General features: G+C 38.7%; 1 protein-coding gene across 1 annotated transcript in view; it reads left to right on the top strand.

Moving 5' to 3' along the window:
- Positions 1 to 19552, top strand: part of nr1i2 (nuclear receptor subfamily 1, group I, member 2) — a 34231-nt gene that overhangs the window by 9744 nt on the left and 4935 nt on the right. Inside the window, exons 2-6 of the mRNA XM_082175834.1 lie at positions 2093 to 2283; positions 9508 to 9638; positions 10513 to 10682; positions 12869 to 13155; positions 13308 to 13453. Coding sequence (XP_082031960.1) covers positions 2093 to 2283; positions 9508 to 9638; positions 10513 to 10682; positions 12869 to 13155; positions 13308 to 13453 — 925 coding nt within the window. The remainder of the gene's footprint in view (positions 1 to 2092; positions 2284 to 9507; positions 9639 to 10512; positions 10683 to 12868; positions 13156 to 13307; positions 13454 to 19552) is intronic.

The raw sequence follows: 19552 nt of genomic DNA, 5'->3' as shown, positions 1-19552 counted from the left end.
CTGAGTTGACAATGTTGCTTCAATGTCGCAGACTGGACGGGGTGGAGTCACGTGACTACACACGCGGTGCATTGACACACAGTGGGCGGAAATATTATTAGGATTAAAAACCTAAATAATTGACTTGGTAAAATTACGTCGGTAATAGGCTCTGAATTTCGGTTTCGATTACTTTTCGATTAATCATCCACTGCCCTACTGTATTCTATTTGAATATATTTTCAAATTTAATTTATTCCTGTGAATTTTCATCATCATTACTCCAATCTTCAGTGTCACACGACCCTTCAGAAATTGTTATAATGTGATGATTTACTGCTCAAGAAACTATTTATTTGCAATAGAAATCCTTTGTAACATTAGAAATGTATTTATTATTATTAAAGACATTTATAATGTTACAAATGATTTATGTTATGATATTCTATTATCATATTCTAATTTGTAATTTGCTTGGACAAATGCTTCTGCTAAATTAATAAATGTAAATATTAATTCATTACACAAAAGTCTTTGATTTGACATTTAAAATGAAATATAGAATTATTTTTTCAAATTAAATTAAAATGATTAAATAAATTATTTGTAAAAACAAATGGGCTATTTTATTCAATATGATAAAAATGTAATAATAATAATAAGATGAAGAAAAATAAATAATAGTGAATTTTGTTATTGGACAATTCTGTTCACTTTGTCTTATTTTTCATCTGTAATTGGACATGAACCTTCACCCAACCCTGAATAATCATTTAGACTATATGCTGCTTCACGTCAGGATTATGCTTTATAGAGGGAGTCAGACTTGACCAATGCTTAGTGGTCCCATGTGGATACCATGGCAACACATACATTCAGCTTTCTTTGGCTTTGTGTGTGTGTGTGTGTATGCGCTGCGTTCTTTCAATGGCTTATTTAGGATAAAGGTCTTGCCCTGGAGGACGCACTCCAGATTTCTGCGTTACACGGATCGTGCAAAGGGTATGTTTCCTGAACTTTGAACACCTGCTCTGTTTTACGTTTTAAAGTCACAGCCGTGAGCCTACTCGCAACTAACTGTGGAATGGTTATGTGATGATTGATACATGTTTTATTCACTGTGACTTTATCATTTGAATGTTCAAACAGGTTTGTTGGGAAGGTTGTTTAGATGTTGTTATTTGTGTGAAGTGTGGATGTGATATTTGTGAGTTTAAAACACTATTGTAATGTTCATTGTCTTGTCTGAATAGAAATTAAAGAAGGCATTTATGTACAGGTGGATCATAAAAGGAATGAATCAGTGTCAGGCCATTTGTCAGACCATTTAACAATTGTATCTCTTTCTTAACAGAAATAAAAGAGTTCAAGATATTGTCATTACCATACCAGATGCTTTTGAATTGTTTTATAGATTGTGTATAATGAATGGCAGTCACATTCTCTCTTCTTTTCTGTCCTTTTAGAACCAGTTCAAATAGAGTTAGTCAATAGAGTACAAATATACTGTATATTTAAATAATATGTGCTAATATTACCATCATTTAAATCTTACAATTTAATTAAGAACGCTATTTTCCATCAAGCTCTTGTCATTGATGAGATTATATATTTGCCTATTTGTTTTTTGTTTTATATATATAGGCCTATATATTAAATAGGCAAATGCTAAGTTGCTGTTTGTGAAATGAGTCGACCAAGGCAATTCAGAATATTAACATTCTGTAATGAGGCAGTGCAAATATAATTCTCTGGATATTGTTTGCTGGAGAGAGATTCTGAGGTTGTGCAAATATTATGAGGATATGCAATTTGGTTAAGATTAAAGCAGGAGCTGGTATTAACAGTAGTGCAGTACAGTGATTGTGGTCGTAATATTTGTACACCATAACCATCACCATATTACCTCTTCAGAGTCATTTGAAATAAATATGTAGCTAGTAGTTTATTAAATGTAGCCTATTTGTGGATGTTCAGCAGTTTTTGGTTTTCAGTTTTTTTATTTACTATTCAGCTAATCTCTGCATGAATTCATATTATTTGTTGACATAACAAACATATTGGTGGTAATGAGCCGTATGTGTGATTTAGTGACTTGTGCTTTGTGTTGCAGTGCTTACTTCAGATCAGGATGAGTAAAGAAATGGAGGAGCTTTCTCCCCTGGGCGACTCGGGACACGGTGATGGGTCTGAGGAAGAAACAGAGGAGGATGATGAGCCCAAAATTTGTCAAGTATGCGGTGACAAATCTACAGGCTACCACTTTAACGCCATGACATGTGAGGGCTGCAAAGGCTTCTTCAGGTGAGTGAGCAAACAGATAATTTACTCACCCGCATGTCGTTCCAAACCTGTATGACCCTCTTTCTTCTGTGGAAAACAAAAGGAGATATTTAGCAGAACATCCGCAACACATATTTTTTTTACTATAAGAGAGGCTGTCAATAAAGTAGCCCAAATGAATTGTTTGCTATATTTTCTGAAGCCACGTGATTAGCAATGAGAGTTTGAGTTGTCATTCACTGAGTTAGATGAGTTAAAATTGGGGTCTGATTAAACTGTGAGGTTGGGAGTGTTTGAAAAGATGAGATGAACAACAGTAATAAAGTGAATAAATGAAGTGTATTTCCAATATTCAAATGCAACTTAAAAGAACACAATAAAACTAGAAAAACGTAGGCTGTTAAAAGTGTGTAGTAGTGAATGTTTGATTCTTTTTTTTTTTTTTGCTTTTTTTTGCTTTTTTTTTGTTGCTTTTTAGATAACATAACAAAGATGACATAATATGACAACACAAACTTTGACATAAACATTCACTTATTCACATACAGATAATCAAATGAAAAGAAAGGGAAATAAATCAATATATGCACCAACAAATACATACAGACCCCCCCCCCCCCCCCCTCCCACCAAAAAAAAAAAAAAAACACACATTAAGGCCTCCTAGTACAAGACGCATCCAACAATACTTTCCCTTTACATATCTTCTAATATACCATCAGATATATCCCCATTGTTTTCTTTTTCCAAGAAACACATAAAGGGTTTCCAAGCATCTTCAAAAGCCCTATATCCGCCTTTGATAATATATGTTATTTTTTCCAACGACATATTGATTGCCATCTCCTTGAGCCATCTCCCTATACTTGGTGCCTCCAACTTTTTCCAATGAAGCGCTATAAGACGCTTAGCTTGTAGAATACACATGATGTTTGATTCTTGAAGTAGCCTAACCGGTTCTCAGGAATTAACCAGTCGAGCCGGTTCACTAATCGAATTGAATCAAACCAGAGCCCGTCTCTGGAGAGTCTGCCCACTCCCTGTTAAGTCCTATTGTACAGAATTTTGGTTGTAGTTCTACCAGAGTTCCACTGGGGGCGATCGCCCATGAGTGCAAAATGAATGGGAGTCTATGGGGCTAGATGGCTAAATTTGTCTCTTTCCCCCGATTGCCGTTGAGAAATCTCAGATTTGATTGTAGGTTTTGCAAGTTCAACATGGGTTGTAGGACGAAAGTTGAATGAACGAGTACTTGTGTCCTTTCGATTTCTTACAGGTTGAGTTGTTGTTGCCCATAACACGCTAGCATTGTGCTAATGAACGCTGATTGGTCAGTGAAGGACTGATTACGACCAAAGTCCTTTTAGGTAAGTCGTGCCACTCGGCCGCCATCTTGGCAACGCCTCCGGGCAGCTATTTCGGACTAACAAGACCAGGCTCCTATCTAAATGAATGGGCAGAGAGTCAGAACTGCACTTTCACTGGTCACCGGGACATAAAAACTGCATGTATAGAAACAGCAGTAAAATATGATAAAAATCGCTGAAAAAGTTTGATGACTTTGCCCCAAAATAAGGTTTAAAACGCCTTTTTCCCCACAGGTTATACTTTTACTACGCATGCGCAAGGGTTCACGACACCAACTTAATTTACGTCTCTATCCAGAATGCCGGTGTTGTGCAATATTCAATGTCAATATTGTTCACCATTATTTAAATATAAGCAGGTTTGCACTTTATCAGTAATAACAATGTATTGTATAGATCAGTTGTTTTAACTATTCATTAAAATGAATCGGTTCAAAGGAGTAATTAGTCCAAATCACACACTGGAACAGCAGTTAGGACATGGACATGCCACAAGGTAGTGTCAACACAGAAAACATTACATCACTGGATAGGTTTTTTCATTTATTTAGAGAGTAATTTTATGTCAGCTGAATGTGCGGAACGCATTTCAGAGAAGATAAGGCAACGTATTTTAGCACAATTCACACCCAGCGGTAATTCAGAAAAAAAAAAAAAATTCAGAATGCTCCACATGAAACTTTGGTCTTCCGACCTTTTACCATCATGTCGTTTTATTTTGACTAATATGCGTGCGGGAGACAGCACTTAATTTGGAGACGGTGAAGTCTTGTTAACACTTTCGCCTGGCAGAGAGAGAGAGAGAGAGAGAGAGAGACAGAGAGAGAGACAGAGAGAGAGACAGAGAGAGAGACAGAGAGAGAGACAGACAGAGAGACAGACAGAGAGAGAGAGACCGGGGAAAAAACCGACTGTTGCAAAACCTCAACTGTGCGCATGCGTCAGTGGAACCAGACGATAGGCTTAAATGTTTCCCGGCTTGACTGTTAAAAGTAGATGATTGGCTTTCCAGCGGGAGGGGCAGGACATGTGCATACAACCGCCATCTTTGCCGTTACGGGTTTTCCTTATATAGTTGTATTGAAGATTGAGGAAGTGGCATGTCTCTTATATAAATTGTCTCTGTTACGACCAGAGATACCGCTTGATGGCATCGTGGCATCCGAAGCGGGACCAGAAACAAACAAAACAAAAACTCGTCTAGCATGTGTATTTACCTGTGTCAGCTGTGTTGTCGATGCCTCGAGAGAAAAGAAAGTGCAGAGTGCGAAAGCACCAAAGCGACTGAAGGATTGCCGTAAAGCAGTATCTCTGGTCGTACGATGTATGACGTCATTGACACTTTAAAGACTTTTTAAAGCAAATAAATGACTCTAAAAAAATCTAACACCCAGCAATGTGTAATTTCTTTGCATCTCCTTTCGAATACAACATTTAAATTATTAGACAAAATATTATATCCTGAGAAAAGTGGATTTTGATGGGTATAGAGCCATAGACCTCCATTCATTCTGCACTCGTCCTGTGAGCGCCCTCATATATATGGAACCAGAGTGGAACTGCAACCAGTTCAGAAGCCGGAAGTTTACTGAGAGTGCAACTTCTCCCCTTATTAGACATTCTCTGATCAAACTTTAGGTCAAGGTTGATGACGTAAGACACGGCTGAAGTAGAACACCCGACTCAAAAAGAACCGAATGAGCCGATTCAACCAACTGTCGAAGTTTCTCTGATGAGATAGTTGACGACAATACTTTGCATGTAATGGTAATATTCTTATGTCTAGTTTTATTAAAAACCCCTACATTTTTATTATAACATGGAACAACCTGAATTTTACTATGGTTTATTGTGCATGCAGATTTTCTTTAGTTCAGCAAAATCAAGGAGTTCATTCGACTGGATTATTATTTCTATATACTTTAGACATGTACTTGAGTTACATCAAGAGAGAGTTTGGCAGTGGCAATGACGGGATTAAACTCTATTATATGCCGCATTTGTGCATCAATGTCTGTAATGTGTGCTGTAGGTTAGGAATCTTATCCAAGATGTAGGCTACTCAATATTGGTCAGTCGTATTCTACATAAAGGATCCGCAAATGAAACCGTGACCACAAACACCATTAACCTTTAGGGAATGAAAGGCAATTATCAGCAATATGTGTTCACACAAATAACTTTTTTATTTACATTGTTTAATATGCGTTGACACAAATGACTTTATTTGAATGTTTCATAATATAACATGGCATGATTGTTAGAAAAGAAATGCATTGTGACATCATTGCGTAAGGAACCGATTAATAGTTTTTTTAACTGGTTCTTCTAAACGAACTGTCCAAAAGAACCGGTTTGCGGAAATGAAATCGGACTTTACATCATCAGTGTGGAGTCCATTTGCATCCAGCAAGTGAGTGATCACCAGTTAGTTGTGTTTGTGACCTCCGTTTGACTGGCATCCTGCCTCCCTTATGCTCGTCTACTTCCTGTTTCCTGTCATGTGATCACTCACATGACAGGCAGACCCAGTAACATTTAAATGCATACACATGGATTAATATCTCCTATTGTTTTCCACAGAAGAAAATCATACAAGTTTAGAACGCTATGAGGATGAGTAAATTGTGACATTTTTATTTTTGGGTGAACTATCCTTAACTCAACCAGTAGGAACAAAACATGGCAGAGGACATCAGGGATTTGTTTATTAAAATGTATGCGTCAAATAGTTAATAATAAGCCTTGGCGAAATTGTTCTCCTCCTAAACAGGAAATGTGAAATATGACCTTCAGGATGTACACAGAGCTTTTAAAAACTTCAATCATCCTTCCGTTTGAGTGTTGTGATTTGGATCAAAATTATGAAAGCAAACTTGAAAAGAGAAAATAATTATAGGGTACAATAGCATATTTTGTGACCAACCCACACGCATCACAACTAATTTTGTGCGTTCAACTGCATTCATACAGTAATTGTTTGTTTCCCAGGGTGCTTTCAGCATATTTAAAAAATGTGAACAATGTTGGTGTCACAGTGGGGTGGCGGCAATAAAGCGCACAACAATAGATAATAGGAAGATCAAACTTTAGTTATATACTCAGGAAACTATAGGGCAAATTTATGAAAAAAATAGCAAAACCACCAAACATAAACAAAAACTAGACAAAGAAACTGACAAAACTTAAGGTTTAAATACACAGGGGGGAGATCATTAACAGAACAACTTAACAACCATGGGAACAACTAGGAAGACCGGACAACAGGGGAAAAGAACACAACACAGTGAAAATGAAACCAAAACAGAACATGCATGTTGAGAATATTTATTTCAGAAAACAATATAAGTATAACAAGAAGGCAGGCAGGAACGAAGCGGAGAGAGAATCCACATGCAAGCACTACTTTTCAGGTTTTACTCTACTCAGGTTCAGGCGTGGCAGCGGCCATCTCTGCTGAGGGCTCAGGTGTGGCGGCGGCCATCTCTGCTGAGGCCTCAGGTGTGGCGGCGGCCATCTCTGCTGAGGGCTCAGGTGTGGCGGCGGCCATCTCTGCTGAGGGCTCAGGTTCTCAGGCGTGGCAGCAGCCAACTCTGCTGAGGGCTCAGGTTCAGGCGTGGCAGCGGCCATCTCTGCTGAGGGCTCAGGTTCAGGCGTGGCAGCGGCCATCTCTGCTCAGGTGTGGCGGCGGCCATCTCTGCTGAGGGCTCAGGTGTGGCGGCGGCCATCTCTGCTGAGGGCTCAGGTTCGGCGTGGCAGCGGCCATCTCTGCTGAGGGCTCAGGTGTGGCGGCAGCCATCTCTGCTGAGGGCTCAGGTTCAGGCGTGGCAGCGGCCATCTCTGCTGAGGGCTCAGGTGTGGCAGCGACCATTTCTGCTGAGGGCTCAGGTTCAGGCGTGGCAGCAGCCATCTCTGCTGAGGGCTCAGGTTCAGGCGTGGCAGCGGCCATCTCTGCTGAGGGCTCAGGTTCAGGCGTGGCAGCGGCCATCTCTGCTGAGGGCTCAGGTGTGGCGGCGGCCATCTCTGCTGAGGGCTCAGGTTTGGCGGCGGCCATCTCTGCTGAGGGCTCAGGTTCAGGCGTGGCAGCGGCCATCTCTGCTGAGGGCTCAGGTGTGGCAGCGGCCATTTCTGCTGAGGGCTCAGGTGTGGCGGCGGCCATCTCTGCTGAGGGCTCAGGTGTGGCGGCGGCCATCTCTGCTGAGGGCTCAGGTGTGGTGGCGGCCATCTCTGCTGAGGGCTCAGGTGTGGTGGCGGCCATCTCTGCTGAGGGCTCAGGTGTGGCGGCGGCCATCTCTGCTGAGGGCTCAGGTGTGGCGGCGGCCATCTCTGCTGAGGGCTCAGGTGTGGTGGCAGCCATCTCTGCTGAGGACTCAGGTTCAGGCGTGGCAGCGGCCATCTCTGCTGAGGGCTCAGGTGTGGCGGCGACCATTTCTGCTGAGGGCTCAGGTTCAGCCGTGGCAGCGGCCATCTCTGCTGAGGGCTCAGGTGTGGCGGCGGCCATCTCTGCTGAGGGCTCAGGTGTGGCGGCGGCCATCTCTGCTGAGGGCTCAGGTGTGGCGGCGGCCATCTCTGCTGAGGGCTCAGGTTCAGGCGTGGCAGCGGCCATCTCTGCTGAGGGCTCAGGTTCAGGCGTGGTGACGGCCATCTTGTCCGAAGACACAGATACCGCAGACATGGCGTGAACAGTCCCTGGCTCGGCAGGCCCGACGTGAAGCGACTCAGGCTCGGCAGGCCTGACTTGAAGAGGCTCAGGCTTGGCAGTGGCCATGACGGGATTAAACTCTGGCGTGACAGTGCTGGCGAGCGGTGTGAGCACTGGAGTTGCCAACATCAAAGTGGGCATGATGTGAACTGGCTCAGAGGATACTTTGAGCTTGCGAGGTTCTTCATCCGCAAAGCCCACCACAGTAAATGATGAACCGCTCAGGGAAATATAATGCTCAAGAGTCCAACTAGGGTCATGTAATGGCATAAGGTAACTGAGCGGCTCAGATAGTCCTCCACGAAAAAAATATCACTAAGCATACCTCGTCCATACAAGTCAGGTGAGCCAGCTCTAAAAAGTCAATCACAAAGCTTTCAATGGGTCGATCCCCTTGATGGAGACACATAATTTGTGCTGCTGGATTCATGGTGGTCGGTCGTTCTGTAACAAGGAGGCAGGAACGAAGCGGAGAGAGAATCCACATGCAAGCACTACTTTAATAAAACAAACAGGTAATCCAGGGCAAACAACGGAACTCAGGACAGGAGAATCCCGTTCACATTGCTGATCTTTCTGTCATAATTAATAGACAACAGGGTCAGCACTTAAAGGAATAGTTCACCCAAAAATAACAATTCTGTCATCATTTACTGTAGTTTTTTCTGTGGAACACATATTTTGAAGAATGTGGGTGTTTTGCGCATACAATGAAAGTCAAATTGGTCCAGTGGTATTTTGGACCCCATTGACTTTAATTGTATGGACAAAAACAAATTGTGTGTTGAAATGTTCTTCAAGATATCTTCTGTGGTCCACAGAAAGCGGGTCATGCAGGTTTGTAACGAAATGCCGGTGAGGAAATTATTTACATTTTTGGATGAACTATTACTTTAACCAAGGATTGGGAGGCAAAAATGCCACTGAAAGATATTTAAAATGAGGGGTCAAACAGTCCATGTACCATTCCTCAATTTATTAAATTTAATTGAAGCATTTGACAAATAGACATGGACAGCATGCAGTCTGTTCTGTGGTTAGAAAAATCATTTGCCCTTTAATTAAGTTAATGTCTGACACTGGTAAACAGTCGTGCAAGTATCTTGTGGCATCTATTTATTCTACAGTCAGTGCATCAGTTTGATTCACTTTGTGTTTGTGTGTTCCTGTTGTAAGGCGCGCCATGAAGCGACCCGCACAGCTCAGCTGCCCGTTTCAGAATGCCTGCGTCATCACCAAGAGCAACAGGAGACAGTGCCAGTCCTGCCGTCTCCAGAAATGCCTCTCAATCGGCATGAAGAGGGAGCGTAAGTTTAATTGAGTCCTACTTTTCATGTTCCCTAACTGATAGCTGCTCTCACACAGAACATATTGTTCACACACCACTTTAGCCATTTCATTTTCCCAAGGACCTTCATGGCAGATTAAAACAATGAGAGTGTCATATTCTGTTATGAAATAGCAGCATCAACCTGATTAAAGACACAAATGTTCGATTAATGGTTATATTTATCATCCTAATAATAGTAGAATGATGAATGGATCTTCCCCCAGATAATTTGTTCTAGATTGGATGAGTCTCTAGACTGCGTACGGTTGTCAAGCCGTTTTAATATAAAATTGTGCGTTAACCAGCATTTAACTTGTTTAAATATATTCTGCAGATGTACCTTATCACTTAAGCCTGTCAGCCTTATTTCATGTTCTTGCATGTGTGTAATATATTAAGCATGTTAATGTATAATAAAAATGGTTCTATTCATCAAGGACTCATTAAACTAATCAAAAGTGACAGAAAATGCATTTATAATGTTACAAAATAAGGCTGTAAAATCGATTAATTGTGTGTGTCTGTGCAGTATATTTGTATAAATATATACTGTGTATATACAGTATACACACAGAAATATATATATAATATATACTGTATATATAAATATAATATATATATATATATATATATATATATATATATATATATATACACACATATATATTATGTAAACAGACTTTTGTTAGATGAAATTAATCGAGATTAATCAATTTTACAGTCCTATTACAAAAGATTTCTGCTTCAGAGAAATGCTGTTCTTTTGAACTTTCTAATTGTCGCAGATATTAATCAACATTGTGTAAACATTGTCTAAACTTCACTATGATTCCTGTGGTTCTGTTCCTCAGTGATCATGTCGGATGAGGCCGTGGAGAAGCGGAGGATGCAGATCAAGAGGAAGAAGATGCATGAGGAGCCCATAATTCTCTCCCCTCAACAGGAAGCTGTCATACAGGAGCTGCTCACCGCACATCAAAAGACCTTCGACATGACTTGCGCCCAATTCATTCAGTTCCGGGTAACATATTTACCTTATTTAGTTTGTCCGATTGAGATCCTGACCAATGTATCTTCTAGGGGTTGCACAGACTAGTCGACTTTAATGCTCTGCCATGATGCTTTAAGCTTGACGTCGACTAGTTGCTGATCATGGCCTATAGAGGGCGCAACAGGATAAGAAATCTTTGAAGTCCACTTTTACACTCTGTTTCCAACAGTTAAAATGACAAATAAATGCATACTCCGAGAGCTTTCCACAAGATATGTTTGATTATACCATCTGGATGCTCAAAGTTGATCGGGTGAATGCAGGTTTTAAACAGCTTATTGTACACATTGTAAGTTAATCGCTGTTCTAAACTAATGTGTGCTGCATTGTAACACAAACACATAAAGACAGTAGCTCACACATCACGTGCAGATCGCGCGCACACAGAATCATTCAGGAGCGCAGAAATGTATTGTCAACACGGTTCTGTGATTTATCAATAAAATAGCTTAGAAACTGAAAAGTTCTAGCATATATTTCTTAGTAACTAAAACCCACAGCTTCACTATTAGTAGAGAGATGCTGCCAGGTTGAAGTAATTCACACGCAATTGCTCTCTCACTAATGCATTCATATAAATGTGATCTTTACTGTGCTACTGTATGTGCTAATGCCACTTGGAAAAACATGGAATTAGTTTCCATTGTTATGCTGATGACACTCAAATATATATTTCATCACGGCCGGATGAAAACGCAAAATTTTCCAAATTGACAGAGTGTGTTAAAGATATAAAAGATTGGATGTCGCGTAATTTTCTTTTATTAAATCCAGACAAGACAGAGGTAATACTTATCAGTTCAAAAAACCGCCCACAAAACCTCGCACAATACAACTTTAACATCATAGGATGTCCTGTTACTTTATCCTCTACAGTAAAAGACCTGGGTGTTATACTCGATTGCAACCTGTCTTTTGAAAATCATATTTCATATGTTAGAAAAACTGCCTTTTTCCACCTTAGAAACATTGCTAAGCTACGTAATATGCTATCAGTTTCTGATGCAGAAAAGTTAGTTCATGCATTCATGACCTCGAGACTGGATTACTGTAATGCTTTATTAGCTGGTTGTCCTGCATCCTCAATAAACAAGCTACAGTTAGTCCAAAATGCCGCCGCTAGAGTACTTACGAGATCAAGAAAATATGATAATATAACACCAATTTTATCATCACTGCATTGGTTACCTATAAAGTTCCGTATTAATTACAAGGTATTGCTACTGACTTATAAAGCCCTAAACGGCTTAGCTCCAGTCTATTTAACGGATCTTCTATCACCCTATAATCCATCGCGCTCTTTAAGATCACTAAATTCAAGGCTTTTGGTCATACCTAGGATATCCAGAACCACCAAAGGAGGGAGAGCGTTTTCACATTTGGCTCCAAAACTCTGGAATAGTCTTCCTGATACTGTTCGTTGCTCAGACTCGCTCTCCCAGTTTAAAACTAGATTAAAGTCGCATCTCTTCAGCCAGGCATTCATATAATCTTACAGTTCAAACTACAATCCGGCCTCTAGCTCATAAATGCCAGAGGAGAACTGGCCCCCGACTGAGCCTGGGTTCTCCCAAGGTTTTTTTTTCTCCATTAGGTAACCTGATGGAGTTTTAGGACACCATTAGGTCACTTGATGGAGTTTTTCGGTTCCTTGCCACTGTTGCCTTTGGCTTGCTCAGTTGGGGATATTTTGGGGATATTTAATTTAATTTTATCTATCAATAAATTCCTCTTGAAACAAACTTTGTTGTATTATTTTAATTTAATACTGTGAAGCTGCTTTGATACAATCTGTATTGTGAAAAGCGCTATACAAATATACTTGACTTGACTTGTATCTATTTCTGATTTAGAACGAGCAGAAACCTGTGTGAAATATAACGACCCAAAGCCAAAAGAACTGATAAAAATAAGCTGTTATGCAGGAGCAATATCCTTGTAGGCAGCGCTGTGTCATATGCCATAGCTGTGTTCGAGTCTCAAGCTCGAAGTTCAGGCTTATTTGTTCGTTAATGACATCATCAGCGACTAGTCGGCTCGACTTTAATCACATAAATGTCGACTTAAAAATACCTGAAGTCCTTCAACCCCTAGTATCTACTGAAATACATCTTTATGAGTACTGTAAGTCTTTATCAGTGGTTTTATGTCCGCAGCCTTTAGATCGGGAACAAAAATCCAGTACAGTGGAGTACAGTGGAGAACCAAAAACCAGCAGATACTCTTACGCAAGCATGCATAAACCACCGCCTGAAGATGCAGTGCAGCGGACCGCCAACTTCACCTCCCTCTCATCCCCTTCCTCCAGCTCTCAGAGTCTTGAAAATAAAGAGAGGAAGTGGCTTAAAGGTGCCATTTTCACCTCTTTGCCACATTTTACAGACCTCACCACGTACATGATCAAGAATGTAATCAACTTCAGCAAGACGCTTGCAATGTTCAGGTGAATACAGGCCCTCTTACACCTGATATAAAGATTCATCATTGGTGGTTCGGTCACATGTGATCAGACAAGACAAGGTTTCTTTGCTCATTGCTATTTTAATCAAGCAGCTTGACTGATACAAGTCTATAATGAAGTTGTGTTTTCGACAGAGCTCTGATCATAGAGGACCAGATCTCACTGCTGAAGGGTGCCACCCTTGAGATCCTTCTTATTCACTTCAACATGTTCTTTAATGACGTGACAGGCAATTGGGAGTGCGGCCCGCTGCAGTACTGCCTGGATGACGTCATGCGAGGTGAGCGTCTGCACAGGTTTCCATGAACCTCAGGGTCAGGTAGGGCTGGGTGGTGTAAACAAAAACACATATACTCTACATATACACTACAGTACAGAAGTTTTAGGGTCAGTAAGATTTTTTTTTAAAGAAATTACAACCCGAATTCCGGAAAAGTTCCGGACGTTTTTTTAAATTTGAATAAAATTTAAACTAAAAGATTTTCAAATCACATGAGCCAATATTTTATTAACAATAGAACATAGATAACATCATTTTAAAACATTTATGCACAAAATGAGCTCATTTCAAATTTGATTCCTGCTACAGGTCTCTAAATAGTTGGGATGGGGGCATGTTTACCATGGTGTAGCATCTCCTCTTCTTTTCAAAACAGTTTGAAGACGTCTGGGCATCGAGGTTATGAGTTGCTGGAGTTTTGGTGTTGGAATTTGGTCCCATTCTTGCCTTATATAGGTTTCCAGCTGCTGAAGAGTTTGTGGTCGTCTTTGACGTATTTTTCGTTTAATGATGCGCCAAATGTTCTCTATACTTGAAAGATCAGGCCAATTCAGCACCCGGACTCTTCTATGACGAAGCCATGCTGTTGTAATAGCTACAGTATGTGGTTTTGCATCGTCTTGCTGAAATACACAAGGCCTTCCCTGAAAAAGACTTTGTCTTGAGGGGAGCATATGTTGCTCTAAAACCTTTATATACCTTTCAGCATTCATAGAACCTTTCAAAACATGCAAGCTGCCCATACCGTATGCACTTATGCACCCCCATCCCATCAGAGATGCTGGCTTTTGAACTGAACGCTGATAACACACTGGAAGGTCTCCCTCCTCTTTAGCCCGGAGGACACGGCGTCCGTGATTTCCAACAAGAATGTCAAATTTGGACTCGTCTGACCATAGAACACTATTCCACTTGGAAATAGTCCATTTTAAATGAGCCTTGGCCCACAGGACACGACGGCGCTTCTGGACCATGTTCACATATGGCTTCCTTCTTGCATGATAAGAGCTTTAGTCGGCATCTGCAGATGGCACGGTGGATTGTGTTTACCGACAGTGGTTTCTGGAAGTATTCCTGGGCCCATTTAGTAATGTCATTGACACAATCATGCCGATGAGTGACGCAGTGTCGTCTGAGGGTCCGAAGACCACAGGCATCCAATAAAGGTCTTCGGCCTTGTCCCTTACGCACAGAGATTTCTCCAGTTTCTCTGAATATTTTGATTCAGTGATTCAGTGATGTTATGCACTGTAGATGATGAGATTTGAAATTTGATGAGAAATTAGCTAATTTAGTGGATAAAAGTGTAAAATATCAGTTTAAACATTTGCTATGTTATCTATGTTCTATTGTAAATAAAATATTGGCTCATGTGATTTGAAATTCTTTTAGTTTTCATTTTATTCAAATTTAAAAAACGTCCCAACTTTTCCGGAATTCGGGTTGTAATATTTCTATTCACCAAGGATGCATTAAATTGATCATTTATAAAATTACAAAATTACTTTACTAAAATAAAATTACGTAAATATTAAATCAAATTACTTTCTATTCATCACAGAATGAAAAAAGGTGTTAACAAAAATATCAAGCAGCGCAACATTGATAATGATAAGAAATGATGTATATGATGAGTAATGATGCTGGAAATCACACAGAATACATTTTAAATTATATTAAAATAGAAAAAAATATTTCACAATATTGCTGTTTTTTTACTCTATATTTGATCAAATAACTGCAGTCTTGGTGAACATTAGAGACTTTGTTTTTAATCAAAAACAGTCCGTACTTTTAAAAATGAATTTAATACTAAAGAAACAAAAGGGCCATTGTTAATAGATCCAAACCAGAAGTCTGGCATCAGTGCAAAAACAACTTCACATTATATAACACTTGAGCTAAAGACCACAGAGAAAAAAAAAAAGACAAAAACGTATTATAAAACGGATGCAACCAACTCTAAATTCTGTTGGGATGAGTCACATTAATGCTGTACTCTGTGATGTTGCACGGCAACTCTAAACTACATGTCATAACTAAAAAGCGGAATTTAACAACATCCCTAAATGTCAAGCTCTTCCTCGTCCTGACTTGTTCGGGACACATCATGTTCTGTATGTTCACGTTACATGTAAATCAGTGGTCAATGAATCTGGATTATTTGATCAGGTATAAAGGATGACCTTTGTAATGTGCATTAGTATTTTAATGTTAATTAAACTCAGTGAACATTGCAAGTACAATATAGCATTTTGCTTAAAAGGAAGAAAGCCAGGGAACCATAACCACACAAACCAGTAAAGAAAGCAGGACCACTTTAATGAGACAGTGAAAAGGTCTCTGCCCTCACTCCAGCTGAGAGAAAGAGGAGGAGGAGAACACAGGAGGAAGGAGTGAGAGAAACCCCTTACAGTGTTAGGAGCACAGCAGGGGAATATCTGAAGGTAATGAGGGAGATAGAGCAAAAAACCTCAGTGAACAGAACAGCCAGGCTTTCTTAAAAATGATTCTATGAAGCTGTTTCTGGATGTTTTAAATACATGCATCAGTCGGTATGTATTTATTGGCTTTTTTATTACTTTAAATGGGATTGTGTCAACTTCAGTTATGTTATGTAAACTTCATGCTTATTTATGACTGAAAATATCTTATAGCTATATTTCTCATGTCTGTGAGGTAAGTAGCATACGCTGAGAGCTGACCTGTATCACCTGACTGCTGCAGTTTCATTTCAGCATTGATAGTTTTGCTATTGAAACGCATACATTCGAGTCACGAACTGCTCCGAGTATAACATCATGGCAGGCCCGGACCCAGACAAGTCATCACCAATAATTGGAATAGAATTTCAAAAATAATTTGAATTGAATATTTTTCTATTAATCTATTAGTTTGTCTTTACATTGCTTTAATGCGTTAATGCGTTACTATTTATATTTCTGTCCCGTGCAGAGTGAATCCAGCATTTATATGTAGATTTCACTTCCGAAACTTTGCAGCTTGCAATTGGTCATTGGTCCTCTTAGCGGCATGAAAAACAAGTTTTATTGAATGGACTGTAGCCTCGAAAGCGAGCAAAGACTTCTCCCTTTACAATCACTAAAATGCTGTCGCTTTATCAGTTCATCGCGATCTCACAAAGTTCCGTTATTATCAATGAAGCTGTCAACGATGCACAATAAATCTCTTACTTACATCATGTCTAGGCCTACATATGAGAGGTTTTGTGAGGCTGCATAACTAAATAGAGCTGGTAAGTCCCGCCCCTTCCGCTAACCCCACTGGACCTCTAGGTTGAAAAATCGCCAATGCAAGTGAATGTGAGAAAATAATTATTTTCTGGTCCCGTTTGAATTTTGCCATGAATGTGAACATGTGTTGTCTGTGAATTTTAAATATAATTTTTCGTGTGAAGAATTCTACAATTTAGCGGGTAGAAGTTTGATACGGTTAGACTTTGTGTGAGAGCACTTTGTGGACTACAACCTAGTTTTTACATCAGACGGGAATCTGAAGAAAGAACAGCCCATTTGGTTTGAATGGTGACATTTGGGTACAAAACACACAGGCATCTCGATCTGTCTCCATAGATTATCACAGCATTAGCACCGTGATTTGACAAGTGGAGGGAAAATGTGTTATGGGGTGACGTCACATAGGCGACATGTAGTCTTTCTCGTTATGTCTTTTCCACAACTGCTAGCCAAAGAATCATACAATATACTGTCAAACACGCAACATGAAAAATTATATTAAAAATTCACAGACAACATATGTTCACATTCATGGCACAATTCAAACGGGACCAGAAAATAATTATTTTCTCACATTCACTTGCATTGACGATTTTTCAACCTAGAGGTCCACTTGGGGTTTTACGAATGGGCGGGACTTACCAGCTCTATAAAACTCTGGCATTTTGAGTGGAGTGGATTCTGACTGACTTAAACACCTCTGATTGGCCATTGCGTTCAAGAGATCAACAAACATGTCTGTGATTGGCTACATTGCTCACCACTGCAAAAACACGTTGTAAATGGATACATGTGACGTTCTCCAGATCGCAAACACAAATATGCACTGGAGCATTTGCTAAATCTGTTTACTAGTATGTTTACACTAATGGTCCAAAGTTTGGTGTCAGTAAGATTTTTTTTTTGATGCCCTTATTCTTATTTATTTGATCAAATATACAGTAAATTTAGTATATTGTGAAATATTACAATTTAAAATGACTGTTTTCTATTTGAATATAAATATTTAAATTTTGTATTTATTCCTGTAATGACAAAGCTGTATTTTCAGCATCATTTACTCATTTACATCTTTACTATCATTGTCACATGATCCTTCAGAAATCATTTATCAATGTTGCTTAATTATTTTTGTGGAAACGGTATAGATGTAGATTTCTTACAGGATTCTTTGAGTAGAAAGTTGAAAAGAAAAAATAGAAAAAACTGCTTTTATTTGAAATAGATTTTTTTGTAACACTATAAATGTCTGTACTGTATTTTGAAAACTATTTAACCCAACAGTAAATCCACATCCCAGTTAATGTAAAGGTTGTCTTGACCCTAAGTCTGTGACCCGTTTAATTCTTAGGGACAGTAAGAGGCTGGAGAATATTTGTAAAAATACTTTTTTTTTTACTGACTTTATAAGTATAACTCAGAGAGACATATACCTGATAAAATCTGCATTATATTGTCTTGTGCTTTTAATGTTGTATATGCATGTACTGTATATAGCAGTACTTAAACTTGTCTGTAGCATTTCCACAGCTTACAGTCACCATAGGCATCTCTTTTCTTTCTTTATGTGGCATAACAAAGGCCCATGCTGGCATAATTAAAAGCTCCAATCCATCCTTGATTTTCTCTTTACATTTGCTTCTCAAGGCTGTGAAGTTTCCATAGTAGCTTGAGAACTGTCATTTCATTACAGATTGACTAATTGCTCTCCATCTCAACAGTGCTTAATAGGCTGCTATAAAAGCCTTAAAATTAATTCTGAATTGAATGTCCAATTGTATGTCATCACCCTGACAACCAAATGCTTACAGCTGTTATTTCGCAACAGCAAATCTATTTAATGAAGCCTTGCATTGCTTCAAACCAGACTATCATGACTGATTTACCATGTAGACGTGAGCCTGCCATAGAGAGGAAAAATCACAAACAAAATCCCTGTAAAGTCTCAAATGCTTCTCCTATAGCCTGCAACGGGATTAAATGGAGATCAAATGGACATATTTGTGTAAATCCCCTGTACTAAAGTACTAAATAAGTCAATGAAGTCAGATTTTTAAATATCAACTTAAGCATTTCCCATCATCCAAGATCAAATGACCTGAACAATGCAAAATTTTATTTTACTTAATTTTTGTTACATTTAAAAAAAATTCTCATTATTATTTTGTTAATGAACTTAAACATTTCCCATCTATTTCTTACAAGACCAAATAATTTCAGCTATGCACATTGATTTTTATTATTATTATTATTATTATTTAACATCTAAAACAGGTGCTTAATGCTTCAGTGAAATATAACTTAAATTATAAAAGAAACCTAATTAATGTTAAATATTTGTTTACTATATTATACTCTTTTTTTTAAATATTAGTATTTATTTATATGATTTATTATTATTTTTGGTTTTCCTTTAAATTTCCTTTAAATTTCTGGTTTAAATTGTAGCAATTTTGTTATGTGCCTTAGTAGTTGTTATTCCTTTTTATATTTCTATTTATCTTTAATTAATTTTTTTCAATTTTAGTTTTAGTAATTTTAGTTAGTTAATTTTCAGTTAGTTGCAAAGTCAACATTTCTAACATTACGTTTATTAAGTGTATGTTTTTCAATTAGTATTTATAATTTATTTGATCTTAATCTCAATTAAAGAAAATGATTTTTAATAGGTTTTAATTTTTAATGTTCCTCTTAAAATTGAAATGTCAATAAAAAGTAAATTAATCTTAGGTGATATTTCATGTTGCAGCATGTATCACGTTTACAATTTACAAGTTTACATCATGCATCAATTTGTTGCTTGCTTTACACTTTATCCTTTCCCATAATTTGTCATTTGTTC

Source organism: Leuciscus leuciscus, assembly GCF_965113295.1.
Source record: "Leuciscus leuciscus genome assembly, chromosome: 7".
NCBI lineage: Eukaryota > Metazoa > Chordata > Actinopteri > Cypriniformes > Leuciscidae > Leuciscus > Leuciscus leuciscus.
Note: the sequence above shows the minus strand (reverse complement) of the source record. Positions and strands in the feature narration are given on the sequence as shown.